General features: G+C 35.0%; 1 protein-coding gene across 2 annotated transcripts in view; it reads right to left on the reverse strand.

Annotated features, from left to right (window-relative positions):
- The window catches only part of neurl1aa (neuralized E3 ubiquitin protein ligase 1Aa), a 54453-nt gene that overhangs the window by 24429 nt on the left and 4609 nt on the right, over positions 1-25415 (reverse strand). Inside the window, exon 1 of one of the 2 annotated variants that reach the window (XM_052547150.1) lies at positions 8441-8655. The exons of the other annotated variant lie outside the window; for it this stretch is intronic. Within the exon in view, the coding sequence (XP_052403110.1) occupies positions 8441-8474 (34 nt within the window). The 5' untranslated portion in view covers positions 8475-8655. Of the gene's footprint in view, positions 1-8440; positions 8656-25415 lie in introns of those variants that run through there. 2 annotated transcript variants of the gene reach the window in all.

Genomic DNA, 25415 nt, shown 5'->3' on the forward strand with positions numbered 1-25415 from the left:
AAGAGCTGCCCAATCCAATATACTGTTAAACATATGTTTGACCTTCATTACTTTGTTTATGAGAATACTATAAATGCATAAAAGTTTGTTTTTAACTGTTCAAGGCCTATAAAGTGCCAAAAATAACTCCCTTCGATACACCCGCGAACTATGAAAAATGCTGAGAGTGCGTGATAGTGCGTGCATAGAGCAAAATGAGTTAAATTTTCCAGCTTATTGTATTTCGATGGCTTAAAATCACTTGTGTTTAAACCACAATGCTTAAAAACATGTGCAAGCGATAAGTTTTCGTGGCCACGTAGCACAGCAAAGTCACATGAATGTGTAAACCATGATAGAGACAAAATCTCTCTGTAGTCCAAAATCTCTCCCGGTTGACAACTGGTAAATCGCCCACCCCTAGGGCACACGTAGCAACATTAACAGTGGACTAGATGCAGGTGTGACCAGAGTAATGCTGTTTTGATCTAACAGAAAGTAAATATCTATGTTAGAGGCACAGTAATGATTTACTGTAGTATTGGTTCAGTTGGGACAGTGTCATCCATGAGCGGGTTCAGCTTTATGGCTTTCCCCTCTGCATTCATTCATGTCCAATATTCACCCAGTTGGCAAGGGGCTCCTTTAACAAGATAACACACCCTCACAGGTCTGTAATGGCACAGTTGGAGGAGCATCCAGTGATGACACCAGTCCTCTCAGCTATTGTGGCTCCCTTGTAGAAGCTGATAGTGGGCAATGACATGTTTCCTGAGCAATGCAGATAAGGCATTGCACAAGAGAAGAGAATAAAGACTAGATGTTTTTTCTATATCTGGCAACCACAGGCTCATATAAAACTATCACATGACAAATATTGTATTATCAAAACATTAATATGCCTCAGGTGTCTTTTCAGCCTTGTAAGTTGCATACGTGTGTCTGTAAGTGTGTGGTGTGGGCAGGCCTGTTAGCCGACGGACATTGTGTGTAACACTAATAGTCTGAGCACACCGAAAAGAATACATTAGCAAACCCAAGAGCTGCAGCTGTCAGACAGAAAATGGAGGTTAAGTAGCAGCTCATGTTCCTTAGCAACGCTGCCGTGGTGAGAGCTTTCCGTTTTCTGCTGATCTGAGTTCAGTGTCTGTGTCACTTAGTCTGTCTGGAAAGGAGAAGACTATCCAAGATCGGTTTAATCTGTTAATTGTCTTTCGCAAAATCTGTAAATTCTGTTTTGTGTCTAAACTGGGTTTGAGACGGAAGCGATACATTGTACGAATTATGTACGAAACAATGTTAAATGTTCCATTCAAACAATGTAGGTTCATTATTCCAAATAATTAAATGATAATTTAGTTAAAATCAACATGAAATCAGAATTGATCAGTTTCAGTTTCAGTTTTATTGCAAATGAGTTAATTTCAATCACTGTGAAATACAAAAAAATTACCTTATTATGTTTCTTAATAAGGTTCCTGGTCATTTTGTGAACGTTCATCACTACAAGTTATCCCCCTCACCAAAAACAAAACAAAAAACAAAAAAAAAGGCTTTAGGTATTGATTTAGCAAACTCATATTATGTCCAGCTTCATTCTTCAATGTAACACCTACTTTTTATGATGAAATCATTTCCTGGTCCCACCCCACATTTTTTCCACAGTAAAATCTGTTGTGAATAGCAATTCACATTGACTTCAATAACTTTCTGTTGTCATCCTAAATTGTATTATATAAGATAGACACAAGTCATAAAATATAACAGCTCAGGACCTGCAGAGACACATTCACACATTGTAAGTAATAGAAGCCAGTCTCCCAACACACAAAAAGCAGATTCCACCCTGGGCTACCAAACACATCATAATGCTGCTATTTCTATGGTTACCACATTCTTTTTTTAAAGTAACCAATGGACAGAAAATGATTCTTACATAAGTTCATCCCATAAAGAACAGCCTGGGCAATGGAGTAATGATGCTGAATATATATCTTTGCCATTACAGGAATTAATTACATTTGAAATATAATCAAAATTATAACAGTTAAAATTGTAAAATATTTCACAATATTTTGTTTCTTTTAAAAACATTAAATAGCCAGTATTTTGGTCTTCAAAAGGTTTTTGGATAATTTTTAAACTAGGAAAGAGGTTAAGTAAAGCACGCTTGTGTATTTTTTTTTATTGAAGAGGATCACATGCTAAGGTCAGGTTTAACTTCACTGCACGGAATAAGGTTGTCAGGTAGCTGAAATCTTTATCCTCATTACATCCTCATTACCAAGAAGCCATGTTCAGGGCAGGTTCAGATGTCTGACTATAGGTCAGAGAATGTCATGTAATGTGTAAACACCTCACATCAGACAGACTCAATGTTAAAATAAAGTGCTTGGCCAGCAGCACTCCTGGACTGTTTTTATAACAGAACATCCCGAGGCTGACTTTCTGCAGTTTCGATTGCTGAATATACATAAAGTTTGATTCAATGTAACTTGCAAAGGATCACTTTTATTACATAACATACATCCCAAGGAGACAAAGTCTACAGCCACATATATTCAACAAGCAGACAGTACAATATCTGTTCTGTTTCATCTGTTCAACAGCAGGAAAATCTGGTCAGCTTTGACCTTTTTTTTAATCTGTTATCTAGGAATTAGCTTTTAATTTGCTCTGTTGGTAATCACATTAATTGTTCCCTTTCAAGGGAACTTCGAACTGCGTCCTCTAGGGGTCATTATGGGGAAACTAGAGGATGCAGTGATCTCATTTCCCACTCAGGGAACCATTGTTACATATGTAACCTGAGACATTCCCTTTCAAGGGAACTTCAAACTGTGTCCTCTAGTTTCCCCATAGCGACCCCTAGAGGATGCAGTGTCTCGTTCCCTACTCAGAGACCCACCGTTAAAAGCGTAACCTGAGACATTCTTCTGTAAGTACATGTCCCCTGATACACAATGTAACTTTATTAGTAAAGTTGCTTTCAGGTAAGAGTTCCTGTGGCTCAGTGGTAGAGAACTGCATTAACAACACAAAAGCTTGTGGGTTCAATTCCCAGGGAATACACAAACTGGTAAAAAAAAAATATATATATATATATATAAGGATAGAAGCGTCTGATAAATGTAAATGGTATCAGACACCAGATTGTAAATAATCTACTTGAGAATCAAGTGTTTTTCCTCAATCATTAAACAGTTAGATTACATTAACTCATGGAAAAGATTATCAGAAAACCATTGCTGTATGTCAAATACTGAAAATGTAGTTGCAAAAGTGACTTTTTATAAAATTATATAAAATGGGAACATAAGCAACATCTTACGAAGAGATATACATGTACTTGGCAACTATACAATGCTTCTAATCCATCTGAGGTGAGAGGCACATCATGTGACCATAACATGTGAGCGTAGTAGCAAGCTTGGCTAAAGATTCATATGCTAAATGTTTAGTTATTCTGGTTAAAATCTAGCAAACACCCTCTAGCCTCTGCTTTATACAAGACCCATGCTCGAGTGTCATCATACACTTCAACTCAAAAAACACACACTGTCACACTTAGTATAAACATCAACACTAGAAGAATACATTAATATCTATTCATTTATTTTACATTCAGATAGCTCAGAACTTTATTAAACAAGTAGATCTAACTTTTTTAATGTTTTTGAAAGAAGTCTTTTATGTTCACCAAAACTGTATTTATTTGATCAATAATATTGTGCAATGTTATTTTCGAACTGAATATATTTAAAAAAGTTATTAATTCAAGCAGTTATTAGAGTGTCACATGATCCTTCAGAAATCATTCTAATAATCTGATTTGGTTCTCAGTGTTTATTGGTGATCATGGTTCTTATAATTTTCTGTGTCGAAAGCAATTTTTGCTGTCTAATATTTTGTGAAAACTAAAATCCCAATTTTAAAATTGGGAATCTTTTGAAAAATGTATACTGTAAATGCCTTTCCGGTCACTTTTGATTCATTTGAACATTTAATTGTATAATTAATAAATGTATTCATTTCTTACTTATCCTAAACATGCAAGTGTATCATAGGTTCCACAAAACAATATAAAGCAGCAACAGTTTTCATCATTGATAAAATAAATGTTTCTTGAGCACCATTTTAGCCTATCAGAATTATTTCTGAAGTATCATGTGACACTGAAAACTTTAATAATGGCTGCTGAAATGTATAACAAAGTATAATATAAAAATACATTTTGCAGATTTTAGTGATGTTTTTTTTATGATTACTCACAATTTATGACATTTTTGGTTACATAAATGTCAACACTATAATTTTTCTGTTCCTGGGTTTGCATGTCCATGTTTGCAATTGTGTTCTGAAGCTAATTGGCAACTATCTGGTCGGGTGGCAATAAAGTATGGTGAATGAGTGCAGAACATATTAAGCGCTGCTGTGGTCTTCTGTCATGGCTGGCCTGCTCCTACAGTAGGTGATCTGATCCGTACATAAACACCAGTGTGTGGTGGTGGTGTCATTTCATTTCTGCGGTGGATTAAATGACTCATCAGTGGTGTTGTGCTTCACAGAGGTGCAGCGGATGGTTACTTAGCAGCATCAGCACCCGACCTGCAGACATATGTTTCTGTCACGACATAGAAACTGAGCGATGTAATCACAGCATGCATTGTAGATAAGAGCACTTTCTCTGTTTGCCTTTTAATAATCTGTCACCGCACCGCATTGACTCCTTGTCTGCATGTCAACCAATCACTGATAATCAATCCCAACATGCCCCATTAAAAATTCCACTCCAAACAAACTCCAGTACTAACAGTTTCCTCATGTTGTTTGTGCACCGCTGTCTTATTGTGGATTCAACAGAATAACACCATGGTAATTGATTCAGTTATTTCAATACTTTCCGTGCCGATATAAACAAATTAGCAGCAAATAACTGATTCAACTCTGATGTTTAGAGAAGAATTGATTAAGAATTAGGGATGCTTAATATATTGGTAACATATTGGCTATTAGCCGAAATTAGTTTTAATGTATCGCCATTGGTCAATATTGGATGTATACACTAGTCAACATTTAAAGTGTATCAAAGCCTTTCATCAAAGTTGTCATAAAAATTAACAACTTTGCAGAACTTTTTTTGATACTCTTCAAATGCTGAAAACTGTATATTGGCTACGCTGGATATTTAATTACGCATGCTCATTTCTAACTTTCATACTTTTGTTATCCTCAGTTATTGTTTTACAGCTATTTAATAACACTATTGAACGCAATCTTTAGCAAATTGCAAAGTAACATCCATTCTTTCATATTGTACAGATTGTCTATTGAGCTAGTTAGTAGAGATTTATTTTTTATTTTATTTTTTTATTTATTTAGACAAAATATTATGCATGCACACACACACACACACACACACATATATATATATATATATATATATAATTTCAATATATGTAATTTATCTTTTATAAGTACCAGCTAGGTTTTTTATATCGGTGCATCCCTACTAAAAATCAATTGCATTGTCTGTTAGCGCCAATCGTTGCATAAAATCTACTGTATAATATAAACATATGCAAATCAGATAACTGTGCAAAAATTGTCAATTTGCATATTGCTTTCAGTTTGCACTCATATTTCTCTGTTTTTGGACTAGTGACAGTAGGAAATATCTGTAACTGTCATAATGTTCCATTTTTAACAGCCTTTATGAAAAAATGCTACTTATTTTTTATCTCTTTCCTATCCTCAGAGACCAGGATGTGCTCCAGAGGTGCATGAGAAACACCCAGTAGTCTTACACACACACACACACAAACAAACACAAACAGAAGCATATCTATCCAGCTCAAACACTACAAACCAGACTATCTTGTTCTCAGTTCAGGATTGTTTCCGTTTTTATGCAAAGATCAGATAATACACTGTAATTTACTGTTTTTAAGGTGAAAGACGTGTATCTGGATAAGCAATTTATATCCACTGTCAGCCTGCAGCAAGAACTAAAAAAACTCAGAAATGGGAACTGGAAGGTGAAACCAGAATTTTAGGAGCCAAAGATATCTTTAAATGATTTGTGCTCCTGGTAAATGTTTTTGTGTGTGTGTGTGTGTGTGTTTGTACATGTTTTTGTGACATATCAGGACCGAGCGCCAACCTCCTGCTCTCTCTTGTGAGGCCAATAAGGAAGTGACTAAGGCCCAATCCCAATTCTATTTTATACACCTTCCCCTTCCCCTCAGCCTACCCCTTCCCCTTGTCCCTTGACACAGAGTGTCAAGGGATAGGGGAGAAAATATTCCCCTAAGGATTGGAACACCACTACTATGTCGTCACACATCATCATTTACACACATATACTGGTGTGCATTAGAGCCTTTAATTATCGTTCTGTATTAATGAGCTGCTGACTGACACACACACACATTTCAGAAATCGCGCAGCTCACACATCCAGGAGAAAATAAACTTGTCACCGTTAACCCATGGCGCTGCCAAGATGGCGACGGCCCACTCTGTGCATATTAGGCTTCAAAGACACACTTCAGGAGTCTACGGGTGACGTCACGGACACTACGTCCATGTTTTTATACAGTCGATGATCAGGATACAACTTTGTATAATGACATGGGTATGACACAGGGTTGGTGTAGGGCCATAGAATATACAGCTTGTACAGTATAAAAACCATTACGCCTATGGGATGTCCCCACTTTTCACAAAAACAAACGTGTGTGTGTGTGTGTGTTTTAAGAATTTAAAACACTGTCAGAGCAGCAGCCAGTAAAACGACGTTTGAGTCTGGCTTGCGTCATTTCCCAATCCTGTTTCCACCTCTTCTTCTCATCATTTCCTTTGTCTTCTTAATAGTCTCCAAAAATAAAATTAAAAAGATTTCAGCTCAAGTTTCAAGGCCTCAAACAAATGCATATGCTTTTAATTAAAAAAAATAATAAAAACGTTTTTTTTTTTTTTGCTTCTAATCAAATGTTGTAATGTTTTTGTTTCAGAGCTCATTGATTTGAATGTAAGCTATTGCACATTGCTTGTGTTTTTCAATGTGATTGATTTAGCTATCTATTAATTCATAAATTTCCTAAGGGGTTTCTTCGTGGTATGAAAATATAGAGTACGTTTCCGACAAGTGTGCTTTTTACCAGCACCAGGTGCTACTACACATTCTGGACTATTATAACTCTAGTCCCGGTTTACCTGATTGGATGTGCTATAGTGCTCTAATTAGAATTAATGATCAAGTGGGTCAGATCCACCAAGGGTTCAGATTAACTCCAGGCCAATCAGCTGCACTCAGAGCAAGAGTAAGACAGAGGGATTTACATAAACCAACTGCTCATGTATGTTTCAGTTACTATCACCTGTCCAACACGGAAGAATATTCACCCATTCACCCTGCAGGCCAACGGCCAGAACATCCCATACCAGATCAACTCCTGACATTTAAAGCATACTGAATCTATACACCGCATATGTTCATTTTTGCTATGTTTTGGTATAGTAACTACTGCTTAATTGGATAAATAAATATACTTATCCATATTGGAAGTCTTGGCATTGAAATGAGTAGTTAGTAGACAAAAATTAAAGTGGATTAGTCACTAGGGTATTACTTAAAAAGCACTGACATAAATAGCCTAGTAGTTGCAAGTTGAACAAGAAATACATGTTAGAACGACTTGCCAAAACCAATACTGTAGCAGCACAACAGCTTGAACATGAATTTTAGAACAGAATCCAAAAGGAAAAGTATAAATCTTAGTTAAAAACGTATCTCTTCACTATGGCCTATGATGTGTGATGCTGTTTGTTGTCTGATGTATGCTTGGTTGTGCACAAGTCTTTTACAACATTGCACAGCACTTTGGTCCAACTGTAATTGTTTTTAATTGTGCTTTATAAATAAATTGAGACTTGAGATTGTTCAACCAACCACCGTGTATTTTTATTTAGAACTAATCAATTGATTTATTGATTTATTTGGTTATATTTTAAACCAGCTGCCTCGCGGGTTTGTTAATAATACAATCGAATGTTGTAAGAAAAAAAAAAAACCCGCAGTAAATCCTTATTATTTCCGACAACAGAGGGATTCCCCACAAATTCCCTTCCCTTCCTCACGCATTCACGCTGCTGTGGGGGAAACACGTCTTCACTGGCACGAGACGCGCTCGTATGTTCGTTCCTTGGAGCGCAAAATCTCCAGAGAGCTACACAAATGCCGTCTACATTAATTCTAGGACTTGTGCTCGACTGTGTTTTGTGTTCCAATTATTCTGATGCCTATACGTGGTATTTAGAGGCAGACGTTTTCTCTCTAAATTCTCTTATAGCCTATCTATCTGTTCTTCTATCTATCTATATCGGAGCGTTCATCAGCAGGCAAACATAATGAACATCATTCAGCGGTTTGCATGGAGATCCTAAACGCAGTTCCTCACCGTACAAGGCGTTTCGGGTTATCTGGCCTCCCATGACTCAACGCCGGGTCACTGTTTTGCGCTGGCCGCCTTTATTTCTCAAAGGTTGAGAGTGCGATAATTCCACACCGACATCATGCTGGAGGAAAAGCTCTCTCGGCCCCCGAAACGAGATGTAAACAGTCGGACACTCCTCCTGTCTCGGTGCTCATTGACTGAGCGCGCGGACACCAGCGCCACACTGACTCATTTACATAGAAGGCGGAGTCTGAGGGCGCTTTTCTGGGAGTCACGCCCCTCAACTACAGCCAGTGTTAATTTATTAATCATTTTGTCTTCCCACATTTTGTCTTAAACGTTGAAAACTGTTTTTTACAAGTCGTCCCCCTTGGAATCACAAGGTTCTATCTGCGTTCTGAGTAGTTTTGAGATATTGGGCTTTAAAGTTTTTGTGTTCCATAGATAAAATAAATGTTTAAAATAAAACATCACATAATGTAAATAAATTGTCACAGAATAAGATTATGTGAATAACTCAATTTTGACAAAAATGTCAGATAGAACCTTATAATTCCAAGGGCACGAAGTATATTGCATGTGTGTTCGCAGGTATTAACAAAACCATATTTTGGGTGTCAAGACTAGGATGTGGTATATATGCACACTTCTCTGATGCGGTTGACTTCCAGCAATATCTCAAGAGGAAGTATAGCTTTCAGTTTGAGGAAAAGAGGAAGTGCCAAAAGAGGAATATTCTTTAAGCAAACACAAAACAATGGCAAAAACTTGGCCAGATGATGTTTATGGACATTTTCTGTTATGTCTTTAAGATGCAGTAAAACACAAAACTCTAAAAAGTACACATGGCCAACCTATTCTATATATCAGAAGAATGGCTAAATTTGTCTGTTACCCCAAAACTCCTTTCTCCCTAACTTTCTGGGAATATTGTTCTCTCTTTTCTGTGACCCTTGTTAAGAATTATCTCGGGTCAATACTTACTGTGACCTCACTGATCTGGGACCAGGTTCTCATAACCCAAATTTTAAACTCATCCGCTTCAAGAAATGTTTCTTCAGCCAGTACTATCGCTGGCACAGTTCAAAGGGTGGTTTACTCATTACACTTTAGAATTGACATTGCAGAATTTCATTTATGTTACTTAAAGATATAAATACAGTATAAGTCAGTTAATAAACAAAGAGCTGGAGAGTGTTACTAAATAAATGTGATTAAAAAGGGCAGGGAGGACAAAAGCTCAATTAAATGCATTCTCACTATTGCCTCTCTGATTACGTAGAAAACATTATCCACTAAAATCACGTTAGCAATAATATTTACTTTTTTGCCTTCCCCTTTTTAACAATTGGAATTTTGAAGGGAACCATAACAAACCACAGGCCTTCGCTCCAGAACACCACCACTTTGATCAAAATGAAATCATCGCTTGCTCCACAATGATGGGCTGATTGGTGCTCTCTCGCTCACACATGGTGCACACATTTTTGGAAGCCAATGCCCGAAGTTCACAAGCGCTTTTGTGCTACTTTTGTTTTTAGGAATAGGGGATTGTCATACGACTTTCATTAGCACTGCTATGAATGATGAATTGATATCCTTTTACAATACACGACAAAATTAAATTAATGATGCTCTTACAAAAACCTCCTCTGAGAAATATGACAGTGTATGTTTGCCATTTACTGTTTTTACATGTTTTATTTTTTATTGAGAGGTAATAAAAGGTCATGCAGTTAATTTTTTAAAAATGTTCTTTTCCCTAAGGCTTCCATAACACAAACCTGCATACATATACACACATATGTGATACATTTTAAAGCGCTCATACCGGTAATCAGATTACTTTTTTGTATATTATATATATATTATTTAAACAATGGCAGTAAATTATTTATAATATATTTATTTTCCTTGATTCTTCTTTTTTTTTCTCTTCGAGTTTTCCTTTTCGTTCTCTTTAAATTTGTCATTATTATGATTTAATTAATTATTTTTTAGCTTTTCATTACCTCACAAAGCATCCAGTTCTTTCAGTTTGGGAAACCTTGATGTAATTGAATGTGTAATTTATGATGTTGATAAAAAAAGAACAGAAAAAAAAAAATCTTACAAATTATGTAAAAGTAATCAAAATGTAATAGTAATCAATGTATAATAATGTATAATAATACATGTGTAATAATATGTATTAATATGTGTACATTACTAACTACAATTTCTGTTACGTTATATACATATATATATATATATATATATATATATATATATATATATATATATATATATAGGTTAAAATTCAGAGGAAGTAGTAGCTGCTATGTGGTACCGCCACAAAGAGCAAATGGTTTTCTACTACTCTCAGCACCATATACTCTGGTCAGCACATTAATGGTAATTGATTTATGTACCTATAAAACTGAATAAACTCTGAAACCTGAAATGACTGGAAGCACATTGAAATTGGCTGCCAAAGTGAGATACTATCCTCATTAGAACCAAGAGACAGGCAATGCAGGAACAGCACTTATAGTTGACTTGACAAGCACTGTGGCTTGCATTTGAGCCCTATTATGCTGACCTTTAGGATTCAGATCCCAAAGTGGGAATGTTCCTTTGCAGATACGTCATCAATCCTGCAGTCACAGAGGAGTTTGCTGAGACTGAATATTCGTATGTGTATTGTGTTTGTGCATCCTGTATAAGGTTATCACGAGGTTGCCCCTTTCTCCTTTTAATTCCAGATACATATTCTCTTACATAATACACTCAGAGAGAGAAAAATGTTTTATAGGGGCTCTGCTAATAGAGCAATCTATTATATTCCACATCCTATGTCAAAATACCTCAGTTTACATTGTATAATTACACCTCCTGATCCTGCACACAGTCTCAACCTCGAATTATTGAAATGTCATCTGTTTTATGATGCATTCTCAGTCAAAAAATAAAAAAATAAAATAAATAAATCATGATATTTACCATTGTCCAAAGCTAAATATTTCCTATGTAAAGTAACTTTGCTAGCTTCATGTCTTGGCTTGGCACTGATTCACAAAAACTTCCTTTTCACATAGTACAATAATTTCAACCTAATATAACAGTTCATGGTTATTTTCGATATATTTGATAAGTAGGCATGTGACAAGCTAAATAATGTATCTCCTTCATTATTGCAAAATTAACCCTTAAGAAATATGACTTTTTCTGGGTTTCGTCTACAGCAACTGACTATTCACTTCTTATGTTTACCAATACACATCAGATTGTATGTTTAACTAGAACTCAGCCATGTTAACAATTGTTTCACAGTCCATGCCATATTTCTTTCTTCATAATGATTCTGATTACATAACCACCTTTGTTTGCCTTTTTTCACCCTATATATTCCCTGTCGGTACTGCATTCTGCATCTGTCTACAATTGCTGGCGTTTATGTTGGCCATACGGGGGACTTTTCCTGACGTATGGATAAACACTAATCAGTCTCACCATGGCTTGGCACCCTCTTACACTGAGTGTTCTTTAGTTGCTGATGTTTAATAAATTAAATGTCCAATTGGGGTGATGTGTTGAACTTTGAGACTGCATGTGCCACCATTATGCTATTGTGAGCTTGAGTGAATAGTACACTCTTGAATGATACGTTCGCTCACAATGCCTCAGGCTGAGTATCTCCTTTTTGTTGTTTGGTGGTAGATGAGAAAACTGCAGGCCTGAGCCAAATTTAGCTTGATAATATTGATCAAGGACAGACATTGCTGCTAGTGTCATGCCGTGCAAGCTGGAGTGTATCAAGTAAACACTCGCTGTCCCCCAAAGGTGCATGGGTCTGTCTGTGTGTAATGTTGGGGGTATGAGAGTATGCATGCACACTCTCATTTTTACTGCCATCATCTGCTGTCGAACAGCAGCTGCTGAGTAGCGGAGGTTTCCACGACAACCAGCTTTCACGGCTGCACAGGGCTCGAATCACACATGTCCACTCGGATGAAGAAATACACTGTACATTCACATGAAATGAGATTCTTGAATAGTTAGTTAGAACTGAACCTTAAAATAAAATGTGACCCCTTTTTTAATGCATACAGGATACTAGACTTCTAACCACAGGTTGAGAGTTTGTGATGCTGTTCATAACCAGAATTGCCCATCTAGAACCAGGTATGGCCATCTGAATTCTCCACTGTTGTCGGTACCCCAAGATACATTTAAGAATACCATGGTATTACCATCCTGGAGTTACCACGATGCTAAAAAAAATTGTATTGTGTGCAAACCATACCATAGTAAATGGTGTACAGGTAGGTGAAATAAATCCAATATAGCAAGAGCAGCAAAGATTATTCTCTCTGAGTCACTGCAGTAACTAAATATGGAGGCAGCTGCAGAGAGAAGCCGAGGAGGGTCTATAGACACACACACACACACACACACACACTCATAAAGTCTCTAAACAAAAAGACCATTCAAATACAGATCTCTAGGACAGCAGCATACCATGTGCAAAATATTACAAAGAAACATTAGATGCTCTCATTATTACAGACATGTGCAGAGAGAGAGAGAGAGAGAGAGAGAGAGAGAGAGAGAGAGAGAGAGAGAAGTAAACAGCTCAATACTGGAGCTCCCTTTGACAAAGTGACTGTGGTGCAACTGTGGTATGAAATGGTAATGAAAGTCAGATGAATGATTATTATGTTCACATATGCACATATACATATACCATGGTATCAGCGTGATCCGTGCATGTAATAAAGTGTGTCTGTTTAGTATGTGTCTGTTCATATGCAGTTAAATAGCTGAATTGAATGTTGCATTTTTTGTTTAAAGCACAGTGTAAAATTTCCACAAAAGGTCTAAGAGATTATACAAATCTGAGATCATGCTATAATTTGGGAAATGCGTGTGGAATAGCCCTGCCTTAAACTCTCTTTAGTGTTAATTTCATACATAATGCGCCCTTATTTCAGAGTCCATTCTGGGTGGACGCTTGTACTCAGTGGACTTAATAAAAGAGAAGAGAGTTGTGAGCTGACAGTGAACCAGAGATGAAAGTCAGTTGTTAATACAATCTGTCATTGAGGTTTAATAATACACACAGATTGAGCAGGATTATATCTCAAAGGAGCCTTATAGCTGGTTGTATGAGACTTAAAAGTAAGACATTCTAGAGAAGGAGGATCAGTATTATTGAAGTTAAAGCATAGATCATTGCAATGATAGATACTTACTGAAGAGATGGATGAATAGATTTTTTTTTTGTCTACTAGCCATCATCTCTGGCCCTACGTCCCGAAGTCCATATGGTATCACTTGCAGAAGTCATGTGTATCATGGAAAGGGAACTGATCTGATCATTACAAGCTGTTTATTATTCATTATATCAGTGTTAATCCACTCCAGCTGTTCCATATTTTCAAATATTGCATTGAGGTAAATTTGATTCTTCATCAGTCATAGGCTGTGTTGATGTTTGCGGTTTCTGAAAAGGCCTGCAAGCACTGGACCAGATAACCAAGATGAGCATTTTCAGAATTTATGTCTTGTGATTTTAGCACCACTTGTGATTGCTTTTCTGTTAGCATTATAGCGCACCAAAAAAGCATGCAGAGTTTTCACTTTGAATTTTATAGCAGCAGTTAGAGCAACCTTATCTCACATCTAACCACATGGATGTTATATCAACTTACTTGCTTGCACATGTTTCAATTTTTTAGTAAAGGGTTTTTGGCTTGGACACGGGGGCAGGTTCAGCCTGAGATCAGCAGTGAAAGGTAGCAGTGTGTGCAACTCAAACAACAGTCTCTTATGCTCACCAAGTCTCTTATGGTCAGTGTGTATCTGTTCAAAAACACAGTAAAACAGTAATACTGTGACATGTTATTGCTATTTAAAATGGCAGTTTTCTATTTGAATATATTTTAAAGTCTAATTTATTACTATGATACAAAGCAGAAATTTTAGCATCATTCCTCCAGTCTTCAGTGTCACATGATTCTTCAGAAATCACTCTAATATGCTGATGTGCTGCTCAAGAAACATTTCTGTTTATTATCAATGTTGAAAACAAGTGGTGCTGCTTAATATTTCTTGTGGAAACCACGATTCGCTTTATTTCAGGATTCTTTGATGAATAAAAGTAAATAAATAAATGTTTAAAAGCCTTTACTGTTACTTTTGATCAATTTAATGCATCCTCGCTGAATAAAATAATTTCTTTCATCTTCTCAGCTTTGGACCTCAGTGTAAATGGCTTATTTTTGAAAAAGAAAGTTAAATATTGAACAACTATCAACTAAAGTAAACATCCACAACCGTGGACATTAACGGCAAACAAAGGCTTTAATCCATATGTGCACGAGTGACTGAAGCATACAAAGAGCTGAAAGAAGTAAAGAAAGAAAGTCTGTTTCTCTTTAAAACTCTCTGGCGGCACGCTGATTTAAGCGTTGGACATATATCTGACTGTGAGTCGGTGCTAAAGCATGTCCAATGAAGTGAAGCCACAAGTATTAGCTCTAATACACTCTGCGGTTTCGGGATTACATTTGGGCCAATCCGTCACTGAAATCTGGCTGTGAACCACGGTGGAAGAAGCTCAACAGTCAAACTTACACACCACAACAGATTTGATCACAAACCCCAGATTCCCTCAAGACCCAGCGCATAAAAGAAAACTGTTACATATTTAAAAATCTGGTCAGGGCCTGACAGTCATATTAAGCCTATGCCAGATGCTGCTCTCATAACTCAGTATCGATTGAGCTGGTCACAGTTCTGGTCTGGAGAGCTTGATGTTACATATTGTTTAAGGTGAGAGAGTTGTTGAAAGGACACAGAGAACATTTATACTCTGAGGCTTTTCCAAACAAGCCAAGCAGGTTTTCTGAGGACAGCGATGCACTAAAACGGACACAGAATGTGTCAAACCTTATTTGGTTGATTTTTTTTTCTGATTTGGTTTGCTTGTTGTGAAATGTTTGTACGTGTCTTGATGGTGAGAGTGTTGGTCATAGTTTTGAGAGCAAAATATGCCCTCACAAATATAGTAAAACCTGGCTCAAGTTAATTAAACTGTAAATAATGCAAAAAGGTGTAAGGCAGATTCCCATGTAAAGCTGCCTGTGTTTGGTAGCTCCACCCACAGTGAAATCTCATTGGTCCAAAATTATTCTCCTCACAACTCTACATTTTGAATGGCTTTGATTATGTTGGGTTATTCTTAACTAAAATGGTTTTTACAAGAATAGCTGTGACTGTGAGTGTTTGTGTTGACGCCTGCCCATGCTTGTGCATTTCTGCCATATGTCAGATATCATATTCTTTTCCACTCTGAGAAAATTCTTTACTCTAGTTCTCTAGATCTTCTGTTCACACCTAAGGGGGCATTCTCATCACATTAAACACCGGGACCTGCAGCAACCCTATACATGACGTACATCAGTAGACTTAATTATCTAGGGATAAATCTCTTTTACTGAGCAGAATATAGGATCTAATAGCCTTTGCCTGCGAGACACTTTGGAGCGCTGTAGGAACTGAAGCAGACAAGGCAGTGGAGCTGATAAGCTGACAGTAGGAGTCGCCCGTAGGGCTCCAGGATCAGATTGCAGGCAGTGCTGTTAATTGCAAGCGATGAAGGACAAGACAGATCCTGAAGGGTGAAGTGTTGACCTCTAGCTGAGCTGCGCTGCAGGAGGACTTTAAGGACAGCGGGTAAAAGGTTTAAAAGGGACATAATCATGGAAGACCTGATTTTCTTTGCTCTTTTGAACACAAACACACACAAAATAAAAAAAGAGGCAGTGTAGACATATTTTAATTTTCAAGATGTGAGGTTCTTCCAGATTTTTATATATATATATATATATATATATATATATATATATATATATATATATATATATAATTTAAAAAGTTTATGTTTATGACATATTCTGGGAACAATATAAATATAATAAAATAAAAATAATAAAGAAAATTCTTCTTCTCATTGTTTAGATAATATAATCAATTGGTAAAATGTATTATTAGTAAAACTATTGATTGACTGCAATTTTTAAGATTATTTTATTTATTTACTTATTTTTTATGTGAGATCGTCCTTTGTTTAAAATAATAAAATACAATTAAATTAAAATTCTAAAGACCTCTAAATAATAATTATTATTATTGTTGTTATTTAAATGATACAATCAATAAGTAATAGTAAAATGTATTTTTTATAATTATTATTGTTATAATTATTATAATTATTATTATTATTATTATTATTATTATTATTATTATTATTAATTTATTAATTTATTTATTATTATTTTAATTTTTTTGTATTATGATGTGATTACAATGTGATTATTGCTCTTTTTTCTTCTTTTTTTTATTTAATTTTTTTTTGCGCACACGTGAGGTGATAATTTTTTTCAATTATAGAAGAGTGGTCAGAAATGGACCCTGAAAGTCAAAGCCGGTTTCTGTCTCTCTCATGTACCTCTGACAGATGGCAAGCGGGATAAAAACTCCGCGAATAAAAAGTGTAATCCCGTCCTCACGTGGGTCGACACTCACTCGCCAGATTATCCTATCAGAGAGAGAGAGGATGTATAGAAGGAGAGGACAGTGTAAATGGCAAAGGCGAGGAAGGAATTGTTTCCCTCTTGGCTCCTAAGTGGATAAAGAGGAGGTTTAAGTGAATGAATGGACAAAAGGCTATTAAAATAAATAAATAAGAATTTACAATGTAAATGAATAATAATAACACATTAATAACTATATATGTAGTATATACAGTATATATATATATATATATATATATATATATATATATATATATATATATATATATATATATATATATATATATATATATATATAAAGTATATATATATTAATATTATATATATATATATATATATATATTTTTAACATTTAATAATATTATTAATAATAATATATTTTGCTTAAATGCCATAATCTCTTAAAACAATGCTTCCGACCGCAGCTCACTAGGTTTTGTAGCAGTATCAGTGTGTGGCTGAGTATGATGTTAAAGTTAGATGTTAAAGTTACTGTGAAGTCAAAGATTACATGCCATTGGCTCATGGGAAGTGGTTGTGTAATGCTAGCTACTCTTTTATATAGTTTTATCTTAAAAAAATACTGCAGTACAAACATCGTTTAAAATGCCTCCGGTGCTAAAATCCCTGATATTAAAATATCACAATACACGGGCCAGGGCTCTGATTGTGTAATACTGCAGGACCTGAGCATATCAGCCCAAACGCTTGTATTTTTATCAGCTGATGCAGTACTGAGCGCTATGTCAACACAGCATCTATAGGTCAAAACACACAAGCACACATGCCGGGGCCCACGCAGTGCAGTCTAGGCCCGAGGGCCAGGATGAGGAGGTGGATAAAGACAGCGATGAGGAGGAAAAGAGAAAACGCTGGTTCTTTGGATAATGTCCCACAATATGGCATTTATATTACCAAAGACTCAAAATATGGTAGGTTTTTCTGTTCTCCAACATATAGACACAACAAATAGTGTCAGTGTCGCCAAGAACCACCTACACCACAAACAATGCAGTACTGTTTATCTGCAAAAGAACATTTCAGTATGAATTGCGAGGGAATTTTTAGGAATAAAAAAAAACAAAATGGGCTTTAAACTTTTTCTTTTCCAGCAGATGAACAGAGAAATGTGCATTAGCTAAATATCATATATTATCTATGCTCTTTTGTTTTCAAATCATTTAAGCTTTACCAACATTATATATTTTTTTTAGTGCTAAACATCAAAGTTACATAAAAAATGTAACTATATATATATATATATATATATATATATATATATATATATATATATATATATATTATTATTATTATTATTATTATTTTTATCTTTTTGTGCTCAAAATCGAAATTACATAAACCCAAAAAAAAAATGTTGACATATATATATATATATATATATATATATATATATATATATATATATATATATATATAACTCGAACGTGCCACATGACTTGGAAAAAAATTAATGTAATATTGACAGTCAAAAGCTATCACAGCATATTATTATTTTTCCATAGTTAAATGGAAGAGATTTCAATCAGTTGTTGTTATATGGCATTGGGTCTCTTGGACACAGTGATTTATTGTGCCCTGCTAGTTTCAACAAACAGTTTTTGGTGTGCAGCCTTTTTCAACATTCTTAGCGTAAATATGCATGAAAAAAAAAAACATTTCAAAATCTGACAGTGCTTTTTCTTTGTTGGAAAGTCAGTGTGCATTAAGAGGGGAGAAATCATGTGTTTCTGCATCTGGTTCTTGGTTGGTTTGGACTCCACCTGTGACGTGGTGGGGGAAACCCCAACAGGGAGTCTCACCATGGGGCCGAACGCCTGACTGATCATGCATGGCTTATAAAGCTCTGAAATGTATTAAAACATGGACAAATCGCCCAACTAAACTTACAGAGAATCCCTTTCAACTCAAGAGAAACTTGGCAAGAAACTCCCAACAACAGGCAAGCTCCAAGTCTGGTATTACTTAACTATGAAAATACACATCCAGTACATTGAGGCGATTTAAAGGGATAGTTCATCCAAAAAAGAAAATTTTGCCATCAAATGTTCGTTCCACACCATTTGCGTTTCTTATCTTTTCTTTTTTTGGTAAATGTCTCAGTTTTTATTTCATTCTGTAGGAATGAAAGAACTGCTTTCTGAGATTCTTGACACTTTAATCAGACTGAATACGCTCTTTTGCACAACAACCATTATATCTGCACTGTTTACTTCACTGGTTTGCACTCTATCGCCATGTGCCTTGTGCTGCTTTACTTATCTTTCTTTTTACATGACCTGTTTGTATATTTGTATAGTTGTGCTTTATATCTGATTACATGTATTTATTGTTCTATTGTTAGTGTTATCTGTATGCACCAATGTATAAGTTTCATTGTGAATGTTCATCAGTAAAATCTGAAAGTTATTCCAATGATGCTGTTCATCTACACAGTTACAGTCATAGTAGTGGTGGACTTACTGTATATACTTAGTTATCTCTGTAGTTCTCATACTTGATGCAAACAGCCCTTCATTGTAAAAGAAAAAGCCATTTTTAGTAAATGCTGTGCAGAACACTAGTATTTAAATATGAATATAATTTATAAAACTAACACCATTTGTTATTAATCTTACTTAAGCACTGTTTGCTTATGATAAATTAGCCTTGTGTTCTTCTGGCATTCAGAGCTCTTCTTTACAAACAGACAAAGCTACTTTTTGGCTTCCGAAAGAGCTTGTTGCAGCCAAGGGGTCAGATCAGTGCTGCTTTTAAGGGCTCTTTAATCATATTGTCAGGTTCCTCAGTTGAGTCAGTTCCCACCGTTACTCATAGCCACGGCTTCACAAATATAAACTCATGCATCATCTGTCTGGACCCAGGCTCAGAGGAATGAACAATGATCGTTCTGTCTCTGTATATCTAATTATAGATTTCAAAACACAAAGTTTGTAAAAGGTCCAGCAAAACTGAGGATCAAGATGTTTCACCTTGTGAGCTACCATTTGTTTTACCGCTTGTTGTGTACATCTACTTTCTACTTTCAGTCAGAAAACAGAACTAGTGTGACTGTTTGGGATCTGGACGGTTTTCAGTGTGTTTTTTAAAAGAAGTCTCTTATGCTCATCAAGGCTTCATTTATTTGTTTTAAAAAAAAAAAAAATACAGTAAAACAGTAATAATGTGAAATATTTTTTTACAATTTAAAACAATGGTTTTCGATTTTAATATATTTTAAAATGTAATTTATTTTTGTAATGCAAATATGAATTTTCATCATCCATTACTCCAATCTTTGATGTTACATGATCCTTCAGAAATCATTCCAACATGATTTATTAGGATTCTTTGATTTTTTTTGTTTTTTTGTTTTGTTTAAAGCACTATATAAATAAAGGTGATTAATAAAAAGCTAAAAGAAAAAAAGAAAGAAAGGACCAATTTAGCATAGTTCCTTGACAGAATTATTCATTCATTCAAAGAAAACAAAAAAAAAACTAACTTTTGAATATTTTTATTTTGAATAAATGCTGTTCTTTTAAAATTTTTATACATCAAAGGATGTATAAAGGTGAACATCAAGCTATTATATATGCAGTTAGCAGGTTGATTTCAGTATTCTCAGAATTCAACAACTTGTTAAATAGAGCTTTTATAGCTAGAAGCATTTATTTGTGAACTGGCATTGGGTGTTTTGGGCCTACAGCTGCACACTTAGACACCCATTCAAACGTCTGTGAAAGAACAGTGGCATTTAGTTTTTTGGACAATATGAGTCAAGAATGCATTTTTGTCTCTCTTTTTTTTCTTGTTCATCTTTCATTTCAACTCAGTTTTATACTGTGTCTGTTTGCTCACAGCACTCACAGCACTCACATAAATAACACATGAATGACTTTGTTCTGGTCTGAGATCATTTTCTTTTTTAACAGCGTAAAAAAAAATGGAAACCCACCATCTATATTCTTAATCTGTTTGTAGAACAGAAAGTACTATTCGTGTGGAAAGGGAACTAGCAATCCATAAGGGTCAGTATTCAAGATTCAAATGAATTTATAATGCATAAAGTCAATATGCCATAATAATAACTTCATGACATGCAACAGTAATATCCTCAAAGCACTGCTTTTTGAATCACCTTACCTATTGCATTATACATTTGGTAAAATATTTGCATAAGGTAAGATGCAGACAACAAAACCAACATTTTTTTATTGTATGGAACTGAAGATTTATCTCATACAGTAACTGTAGTCTTTAGTTTAGTCTCTGTGGTTTAAAACGATATGCGCTGTGAAAAGTGCTATACAAATAAAGCCGACTAGAATTGATTGTTAGTAAATCGAAAGTAAATAAAGGATTATTGAACTGTTTCCACGAGCAGCAGATGGTACAGTTCTGTTTTATTATGGGAAAGTGGGATTTTCTTTAACTGACGTGGTCACACGACCAGACACTTGACCTTTTACCCAAGCTAAGTTTAACTGACAAGTTAATAGAGCCATGATAACACCACACCCATAATAATTACAATGCATACTCATTTTAGACATGTCTAACATGTTGTGTGTGCATGTATGTTTCAATGTGTGTGTGCGCTTATATCGTATGTATTACATGCAGTACAGTAGTTTTCGTCTTGAGACATCACAAAGAATCAATCAATCATCCGTCAAAGAACAAATCACACACACGTATGCTTTGTATGATTCACACTCAAATATAGTGCAGTCTTGTGCAGGTACACCTTCGGCTTATAAAACACACATGTAAGCTACGGTTTGTTCTGATGAACTTTGTTAACCTTTTGTCATAAAAAGTGAATAAATGCATTTTGTATTGTTTTCTGTGTAAGCTTATCTGATGCTATAGATTTGATCACGGTAAGAGTGTGGACAACTTAATGAGTGTGTTTTTATTGTTACTTAAAACTATTAAAAACATTTGAAATAATTTAAACAAAGGAATGTTCAAGATATAAATATTAGATGAACTGATAATTGATTTAAAAAAATGTATAAACATTAGACGAAAAACTTAAAATCGTTAAACTTAAAATAAAAAGTTAAATGGCAGCTAACTGAAATAAAATAAGATTAAGTACTAAATTTGAAATAAATATAAAACTAAAATAACTAAAGAAATAATAAAAATGAACAAATAAATAAATAAAAACCAAAAATAAATAAAATTAAATAAAAGGTAATTGAAAATATGAATAAATACTATAATAGGATATAAATAATATAAAAAATTACTTAAAAACTGTAAAATGTGTATTGACCTTGTGTTTAAAAATGATGTCCAGTTCAAAGCTAATAATTCTGCTCATGAATGGTTACTTATAAAGCATATAATACTTCAAAGATGGATTGCCACCAATCTGACACAATTTGGCAACCCAGCAGTAAATAGTCAAAAATATTGCCACCAACCTGACAAAATTGGCAGGCAATCATTAAATTGTCAAAAGTTGTCTTATTCTTCAAATGCAAGTAGATTGTTTGTTTGTTTATTTATTCATTTGGATCATTGATTGATTGACTGAGCAATTGCCAAATAACTGTACATATGTTTTGCTATTTAATTGATTGCAAACTTCTGTATGATTTACAAATGCTGTTATTTCATGAGTATGGTCCAGAGTATGAATACAGGCACCTTGTAAACACAAACATGGACTGTTAGCGTGTCATCTCAGACTCTGAGTCTGAGACAAACATGATACACTTCAGCACTGAATACAATAATTGTCACAAGATGTATGTCCTGACTCACCAGTGTAACTCGGTTTATGTAATATCAGGCTTAATCAGATGACTGATTCTATTGAAATGCTCTTTTTTGACATGCGTTCGTGTCTTTCAGAGTACTGCAGTGACCTCAGAACTTTTATATCACTAGCTGGGAGAAACACAGGTCTATTTTCATACTCATTCTGGGTTTCTTTGAGGTAAAGGCAAGAGAAATGGAGGGTGAACTGTGTTGTGTAACAGCTTTAAGGACAGAAATATACAATGAAACCCTAGTGTGCAGAAATTTCTCAGACTGGCTTTTATTGATGTGGAATTATTGTGCTTTTCCCCTATTTTTCCACAATTAAACTGATATATATATATACGTGTTTACAATGATTTCACCACCAATTTGAACCATATTTAATATGTGCTCATATTTGAGGTGTGGTATCTCAACTAATAATTTTTTTTGGGAGCACTTGGGTGTTTTGCGACACTATGACCTTTTTAGACTATACTTTTTATTTAAGAACATATAGCACATATTTCCCAGATAACAAATATAGTAGATTATATTATAGGTTATGAATTTTGAAGAGAATGTAATAAAAACTGGTTAAAAAATGACTGAGGATTTTACTTTTGTGACATTATAGCATTCGTGCCAACAAGATATTACCTGAATTACAAGGTTCACCTTTATAGAAGAAATCACAGCGAGTCGGGGATAAATCACAGCATTCCAGTCTCAACACTCTGAATGCTGAACACTCAGTTTATGGGTAATTGGTGTCTGCAGCGCTACACAATCACTAAACAAACATCATTTCCATAATGAGGAGAGGGTCAAGCTGTGATTAGTTGAAATTTCTCCGCTTACAGTTAAGGCAACCTGAATAAGAGCAGTCTGGACGCAGTCAAAGTCAGGTTAGCCATGTGTGTTGCAAGATTTCAGCTCATGAGCTTAGTGGAAATGTTAAATGTTCCCATCAACGGCCTTGGGCTCCACAATCAGGTCTGTTGATTAATAGTCCTGAGCTGCCAATAGATCTGTGGGCTGTTTTCTTTTGGATGAAAACACCTTGGTCTTAGATGAGAACTTTATTTAAGAGTACCTGGTTGGTTATTCTGTAACTAAACAACTAGGCCTGTGTACAGAGCAATAGAACACACAAAAATAGCTCTATCGTTCATTAATGCTTGCTAAGGTTCTCTCAAAGTTATTCCATTTGAATTGAATAGCACATTAAATAGAAATTAGTTAAATGATAAAAAAATAAAAAAACATTCAAAATAACATTCCATTCCCATAATTTTTGGGAAATAATAGATCGTTCCCTTAATGTGAGAAGAACAAAAATGCTTAAATTAATATATATAATTTTTTTCATTTTTATAACTAAACAGAAACACTAGTGAAACACTCTTAGAACTATTTATTAGTTTAGCTATATCTCAAGCAAGAGCTTAAATTGTTTGGATCAAAGAGAGATTATTTATTAGTTTTTTAAGTCATGAGATTGATGTTGTGCAAGGCAGATGATGATACAGCTTGAAAAATCTCCAAAAGATCACCCAACCGTTGTGGAAGCAAATCCTGCATGGGTTACTTTTCCACTCATATTTTCCTTTTTCTTTCTTTCTTTCTTTCTTTCTTTCTTTCTTTCTTTCTTTCTTTCTTTCTTTCTTTCTTTCTTTCTTTCTTTCTTTCTTATTGTCCATTAAATGTCAATGGGGTCCCATGTTGTTTGGAGCCCAGCATTCTTCAAGATTTTATGTTCTAGAAAGTGATGTAAATTTTAAACATTGTGCGGGTAAGAAATGATGACAGAACTACCCCTTCGACATCATCAGTAACAAACCACTCTTTTAGGTCTCAGATCAGTTCAATTGCCTTGCACAGGAGTTCATTTCACATATCAGGCATTTCTGTGCACCTTTTCAATGCTTAATAAACCACAAAAAGCCTTTGAGCTATTAACAACTCTCTGTGAGTCTGACCTTTTTAATTGGTCTGGGGCCTATCAGGCAGCTGTCAGAAATGAGCCGTGAACCATTATTCATTCAGTTCACAGCAGATTACTGTGATTTTTCTTCCCCACCTTTTTTTTTTATGTTAAAAAGTGACTTCAGATGTACTGGAACTAAACTGTTGTTCCCAAAGGAAAACTTCATCGGTGAATATCTTTACGTTTTATATATAAAATGTTGGTTTGGTCTTTATGCGAGTGTGTGTGTATGTCCTAATTTTCAAATGAATGTGTGGGCTTGTACAGCATGTTAATAAAGCAATCTGTAACAGTCTCCCTGATGGCCTCTTTCTGCCTTGCAAGCCTTGATTTGAATCACATGATTATGCATGCAATGTGCAATGAGTGAGTTTTTGCCAGCATCAGTGGAGTTTAGCTTAGACACAGAAACCAAGTGAGCAACAAAATGTCATGTTGGCTGTCACTGTTCACAGTAGCTGATTAGAATATATATATATTTCCTTAACATGTGTAGTTTATATAACATACATTTATTATGTATTTAAAATAGATCTTGGCCAGGGAAAAAGCCATATTTTACAATGTTACTGTGCTGTGCTGCATATGCTAAAAAGACAAGCTCATGCATGGCACACGTACGGCACTATAATTCAGTTATGATTGGGCTTGG

The sequence above is a fragment of the Carassius gibelio genome, chromosome B1 (genome assembly GCF_023724105.1).
Source record: "Carassius gibelio isolate Cgi1373 ecotype wild population from Czech Republic chromosome B1, carGib1.2-hapl.c, whole genome shotgun sequence".
Classification (NCBI taxonomy): Eukaryota; Metazoa; Chordata; class Actinopteri; order Cypriniformes; family Cyprinidae; genus Carassius; species Carassius gibelio.